Below are 6,862 nucleotides of genomic sequence, written 5' to 3' on the forward strand. Positions count from 1 at the left end.
GTTATATGAACATGAATTTAACCGAAGAATTTTAATAGTATTAATGATTAAACTTGTATTTTTAAATTAAAAAAATAAAGAATTTAATATTTAATTTAAATTTGTCTTCCCCATTTTCAATGATTAATGTTGGTACTAGTTATAAGCTCTCAACTTCAAGTTTAGTTGTAAATTGAGGAAAAGTAACTTGCCTTCTTTAATTGATATATCTTAAACAATTAATTTAATTCTATAATTGTTGAATATTTAATATTATTAGCCGTGTAAGACTCAATTTGTGCCCGGGCTTACACCAAAACCGAAACCAAAAAAGTAAAATAATAAATAATAAATAATAAATAATAAAACCAAAATAATTTAAAAGTCCAGTCCATTTACATTTTTTTTAAATCCAACAATAAACCCAAATCTTTAACAAAGCTAACAGCCCATTACAGTGGCCCAGATCACAGACCTAAACTTCGGTTTCAAGAACTGAAACCCTAGGAAGGTTTGCGCCGCAGCCTCGCTTGGAATCAGTTCCCCCACGCGCCGTTGCTTCACGCTTTACGTCACACCCTACGAACGGCCTCTCCATGTCAGCAGCACCACGACCTTTGTACCTGCAACGGACTAACAACCACAATAACAAGTAGCAGATAATAGCAAATGACAGCAAGAAAATAGAGTTTTTATTTTTTTTATTTTATGCTGTAAAATCCGGCTATAAAAAGCCATCATTTGTACTATAAAAGGGGATCGATAATACGCATATGGAAATCAATACCAAAAGTTTGAATAAAAAACAGTTTTTTAGGAGGTAATTGAAAATCCCTTTTTTCTTTTCATTTTGCTGTTATATATTTGATTTTGTTACTATATGAGTATGAAAATAAAAAATAAAGAAAAGGGAGAGTACTTATTGTAAAAGTCCATTTTTGCCCGGGCCCATACCAACAAAATAACCCAAATAATAAAACCCAAAACCTAAAATCAACCTAGCCCAACATCCAAGCCCAATCCCAAAACCCTAGACTCCCACTTTCCTCTTCCCATTCTCCCATGTTGTCTGCCACCAGCACCACTCCCACTCTCCCATGCTGTCTGCCACCACCATGCCTTTTGCCGCACCTGCAAACAAGCAAAGGAAAAGGACAAAAAATGGAGCAATAAACATTAACAGAATATTGTATTTTTGGCTATAAAAGCCACAAGCAAAATCGGACCAGGGAGGGGGGAAAAAAAAGAGAAACAAAAAAAAAGGAGGGGGGACTTTTGTAACAAAAAAGAGAAGATTCGGCTTTTGAAAAAATTGAAAGAAATAAAAAAGGGGGCTTTAGAAGGTGATTCACCTTGTTTTTTTTTCGTTTTCTTTATTTTCGTTCTATTTCGGTTTTTCTATAGTATTTCTTTCTCTTTTTTTATTATCATTCAATCAACACACATATATATAAGATAAAAAAATAAAAGTAAAAAGGAGTTTACCTGTTTCCGGCGGCGGTGGAAAGAGGAAGAACCGAAAGGTCTCTTTCGATTTTGGCCCTTTTCGCCGGGATTTCGGCTTTTCTAACCCTAGATCTGGACTCTATTCGCAAAAAGGAGAAAAAGGGAGCTTTTTTTGGTTTTCCGGCCACCGCGAACGGCGGCGTCGTCGCCGGCGTCCGGTGACCGGTGCGGTGGTCGATGGCCGGCAAAGGGGGCTCTTCCTCTCTTTTTACGGACACAAGAACAATAAAAACATAAACTTTGAATCGGAGAAGTAATTTTCGTTTCTTTATTTTTGTGTGTTTTTACATCTAGTTTGATTTCTTTTTATTTCTTTCTACTTACGAAAATAAAAACAAAAGAAATAAGGAGAGGAGAAACTCACCGGAGTTGGCCGTGACCGTGCCGCCGGGGTTTTTCTTCCATCGTCGGCCGTCGGTCTTGGTGGCGTGGTGGCACTCAAGGTGTTAAGAAACCCAAGTGTTGGGTGTTTGAAAAAAATGGTGGTTTGAAAGAAGGCAGAGCCTTTTTCCTCTAGCAAATTCAAAAAGTGAAAGAATAAAAATATAAAACATTTTTGGTCTTTTTTTCAATCATGAACGGCACATTAGTGGGGAATCTTGCACATGCTTGTCCTTAATGGGTAATTTATGCATTTAGTCCCTCCATCTTGCGTTGAAATGCAATCAAACCTTTTATTTTTTTCGATTTGGGCCGCGAGTTTTGTTTCTGTTTCAATCAGGTCCTTTGACCATGTATGGTCCTTTGCGCTGAAACGTTGCACTCTAGGACTAGGGAATATTTCTCTTTTCAGTCCTTCCCTTTTCGCGCGCCTCACATTTTAATCCTTTACTCTATTTCATTTTTGATTTCAGCCCTGAGATTTCGTTTCCGTTTTGATTTAGTCCTATTATTATTATTATTATTATTATTATTATTACCTATTTGTTTATATTTATTTTATTTAAATTTTCGGCACATATATACATATACATGCGTATATTTTTGTGATATACATACATTGTTTTTATAACATATATACTTATATAGTTTATATATTTTACAACTTATGTACATATCTATATATCTATATATATATTTTCATTTTCCTAAATATATACATATTTGTATATAATCTTTATAGTTTAAAATATACTTTTTTATAAATCCGTATATACACACATATTACTATTAATTTATATACATACATATCCTTTTATTTTATAAGTATATATATTTTTATATGCACGTACATACATATTTTTGTATATCTTAATTTACATAAATATATATACATTTTCAATATATTTTTTTACATGTATCAAAATTAACGTATTTATTCGTATACATACGTATATTTTCATTATTTTTAAACTTTAATTTGTACATACATACTTTCTTTTATTTTTCAACATATATATATACTTACTTTTATATGTATTTTATTATTTTCATATTCCATAGTTTTATACACCCATATATATGTACATATTTTTATATATACACATTTATCGTTTCTTTTATATATTAAAATATACTTTATACATTTTGTTAATTTATATATATACATATTTTAGTTTATGTCTATATATATCTTTTTATATTTAATTGTATTTGTTACTTATTTATTTCATTTTCGTTATTATTTTGAATGAATATTTTAATTTATTTGTTTATATATATATTGTTATTTTATATGATTGTAGGTATGACTTCTATTTATTTTATATTGTTGCTATTGCTCGTATTATTTTTTATTTTTATGTGTATTATGATTTTACCACGTATAACAACAATGTAATTTGCTTTCACATTTTTTACTACGATTTTCGTGTTTTATTTTACTCGATATAACAAAATTTGTTTTAAAAATATTTCGTATTTAGATTCGAAAGGATCGTACTCTAACTTACTGGGTTTCGATTTTCATAATAAATCTAAATACACGAATCTTTTCAAACTCAAGTTTTTAAACGATCTCGGGAATTAAGAAAAGATCATGCCCTAACTTACTGGGTCTGATTTATTTCTAAAACCAAGATAATAAAATATCTTTTAAATAAGCATTTTTCATCCGCGTATCGGGAATTTGAGACATTGTGTCCTAACTTACTGGATATGATTCTCTTTCTCGAATAACGTGAAATATCCCCTTTTTCCTGAAAATTTTCAACGTTTTAATACAAGGGTCGTATTTTTAAAATTCTTCAAGGTTCTCAATTTTTGACATTAAGACATTAAGTAATCAACTAGGTACCAATTTTGGGCGTATCGAGGGTGCTAATCCTTCCTCGTGCGTAACCGACTCCCGAACCCGTTTTTCTGAATTTCGTAGACCAAACTTGTTGTTTTAATAAAATCAAACCGTTTATTAAAAACAACCCCTCTTCGAGGTGATCCAATCGCACCTCATAAAAAAAAGAGGATTGGTGGCGACTCCCGTTTCTTTTTTTCAAAACCCAAGTCAACCCCATTTTTCATCCTAAAAAATGGTGTCAACACCTTGGCGACTCCACTGGGGACAATAAGAGAGTCAAGCCACGTGTTGATTATTTCTTGTCTTTCTGTTGAAAGTGGAAAATTTGATTTAAATTTACGATCCTCTCATTGCATCTCTTTTGTTTTGAGTTATATTTTTTTATCGTGTTCTGTATTTTATTTTATACCTCTGCACATTGCATTGCATGACCGCTGGTCATACCCTTTTTAAGTGGGAGTGAGAAGCTACGCCTTCGTGAGGTTTTCACCTCCGCATGGGATAGTGAATCGCTTTCGGGATATATCCGTACCTATGTCTTCGTGAGATTTTCATCTCCGCATGGCCATAGGGAAATGTATCCCCCTGAATCGAACTCGGTCCGTATGAGCCTATAATGGGTGAGGATCGAGGAATCTGCTGGTTCAGGTACCCTACTTTAGAACCAAATCACATGTAATGAGCCATAGGAACTGACCTAGGTAGAGCTACTCCAAATTTTAGTGCTTACCTAAATGAATGATTGTCGCTTATTTTAAATCTTATTCTGTGTTTAATGCTAATTTACTTTGTTTGTGATTGCATGGCATCTTCATTCTAAAAGAGGTGTCGATTTACGTTCAGTTTCTGGGTAGAAAGCTTATCATGGAAAAGGGGTTTTTTGATAAAGTAGAGGATAATGTGGCTGTGCGAATATGGGCTGAAACGACACAACGAGAGAAAGGCGATAGTCTTACCGAAGGGTACGTGTCAGAATTGTGGGATTTTACCCGTATCAGTGTAATCCAGAATGACCTTCGAGAAATGAAAGAAGTCTGGGATCAATGGGATGTCGAGGCCAAGCAGCTGTTCTATTGTAACTACGGTGACCTACCTTATCTGCTTAGTGTCAAAGTGGACAAGTATTTATTCCGAGCCCTTGCTCAGTTTTGGAATCCTGCCTACAGTTGTTTTACTTTTGGGAAAGTAGATTTGACGCCTACTGTGGAGGAGTATACGACCTTACTTCGGTGCCCAAAGATTCAAGTCGACAAGGCTTATTCCAGAGCTGCTTGTGTCCCTCCGTTGTTAAAGAAATTAATGAACATCACTGGGATGAGCGAGCAGTGGGTCGCTGCCCGGATCCAACAGAAGGGCAACAGTAAATGTGTTCCTTGGAAAAGTTTGCGAGATTTGGTGCTTGTACATCCTGACTTAAAGAAAAGGGTCGATGTCTTCGCTTTAGGTATCTGTGGACTAGTGGTTTTCCCCAAAGCTTTAGGACACATAGACGAGGCTGTGTCTGATTTGTTTGATCGGCTTAGTAAAGGGGTTACACCGTTTCCGGCAATACTCGCTGAAACTTTTAGATCCTTGAATGCGTGTCGAAAAGCAGGGGAGGGAAGGTTTATTGGATGCACGCAGCTCTTATTGGCATGGTTCCATAGCCACTTCTGGAAAGTCGAAAAGGTCTCTTATCGGGTATTCTCTGATAGCTACTCCCCTCTAGGAGAATTGGTGGCCACGCCAAGACGGGATGATATTTCAGAAGAAAAATGGATAGAGATACTCCAGAATCTCCAGGATGAAGATATCGAATGGAGGGTTCCTTGGTTAATTCCTGATGAGATATTGTACCGATGTGGAGATTTTGACTGGGTTCCGCTGCTCGGGATATGGGGAGCTATCGGATATGCTCCTCTACTCGTATCAAGACAGTATAGATCACGACAATTCATACCAGCAACGCAGGGGTTGGCCTATTGTGATTTTTCCTATAGGGAGGACAATTACAAGAAGAAGGTTCGAGAAATATCTAGTGCCTGGAACCAGACTCGTCGAATGAAGATCTTAGCCGTGGGTCCGACAATTACCCCCGAGTATAGTCAGTGGCGTGATCAAAGGATCAACGACAACATCCCGGCGTCAAATGCAAAAACTGCTTGATCTTTAGAGGAACACTTACAAGTTTTGCCTTCTGAGATAGAAATCATCAAACAAGAATTTGAAAAAAGGAGTTTAGAATTGGGGAAGAAGATAGAACAACTAGAGGAAGAAAAAATGCAGTTAGGACTGGATGTGGACATTCAAAGATTAGAGGCCGATAAATTGAGAAAAGGAAAGAACAAAGCAAAAGAAGATTTGGACAGCCTGAAGACAGATTACAAGAAGTTGCGTAGGTCGGTAAGAGCTGCTGGCTTGGGTAAAACGCCAGAACAATGGCGACAAGAAATTCAGGAGGAAAAGACGAAAGCAAATCAATGGGAAAAGAAATTTCAGGATACTCGGACTCGAGAAGTCGCATTGGGAAAGAGTCTACTAGTTTGCCAAGACGAGAAGACGGAGTTGAAGGTCCGGATAACTGAACTAGAAAGATCGCTTCACCAGTACTGTAATCATAATGCTACGGTTGAATTAAGGGCGAGCTTAGACAAAATTGAAGAATTAAAAGGACAAATAGGAGGGCTAGAGAATGCATTGCAAAATAGTGAAATCCGGATAGAGCTTCTGGAAGAAAATAATGAGCAGTGGCAAAGACAATTCCGTCGGTCTCAAGAGCAGATTAGAGAAAGAGATTATATTATGGGAGAGGCGGTGGCTCAAGTGCGCGAAGTAGCTGATCATCTGCAAACCCTGGCGGTTCAGGCTGATCTATTAAATTTGAAATATGAGTTAGAGTCGGACAGGGGCCGAGAATTAGCTTGGCTTCTTAGAAAGGTTAAGGCTTTGAGTGTAAGGGCAAAGCCATATATGTAGTCTATTTTATGTAAAGAAACTCTTTATCTAGTAAAGTTTTCTAATGAAGTTGAATTAGAATCAGTGCCTCTTTTTCTTTGCATTCTTTTCATGCATTGCATCACATCATATGCATTAATGACCATTTAAAAAAAAACCTAATCGAATAAAATCATTTCAGTTAACCTGGAAAACCAACAAAGTTAC

At 36.0% G+C, this 6,862-nt stretch overlaps 1 protein-coding gene across 1 annotated transcript; it reads right to left on the reverse strand.

The window, feature by feature from the left end:
- Nucleotides 1–322: 322 nt before the first annotated feature.
- LOC121232187 (uncharacterized) lies at nucleotides 323–2,014 on the reverse strand. Its single transcript, XM_041117709.1, has 3 exons — nucleotides 1,850–2,014; nucleotides 1,465–1,689; nucleotides 323–1,110 (listed from the first exon to the last, which is right to left on the reverse strand). The coding sequence occupies exons 1-3, from the start codon at nucleotides 1,888–1,890 to the stop codon at nucleotides 978–980; spliced, it is 399 nt and encodes a 132-aa protein (XP_040973643.1). The 5' UTR covers nucleotides 1,891–2,014; the 3' UTR covers nucleotides 323–977.
- Nucleotides 2,015–6,862: the final 4,848 nt, after the last annotated feature.

The sequence above is a fragment of the Gossypium hirsutum genome, chromosome A07, assembly GCF_007990345.1.
Source record: "Gossypium hirsutum isolate 1008001.06 chromosome A07, Gossypium_hirsutum_v2.1, whole genome shotgun sequence".
NCBI lineage: Eukaryota > Viridiplantae > Streptophyta > Magnoliopsida > Malvales > Malvaceae > Gossypium > Gossypium hirsutum.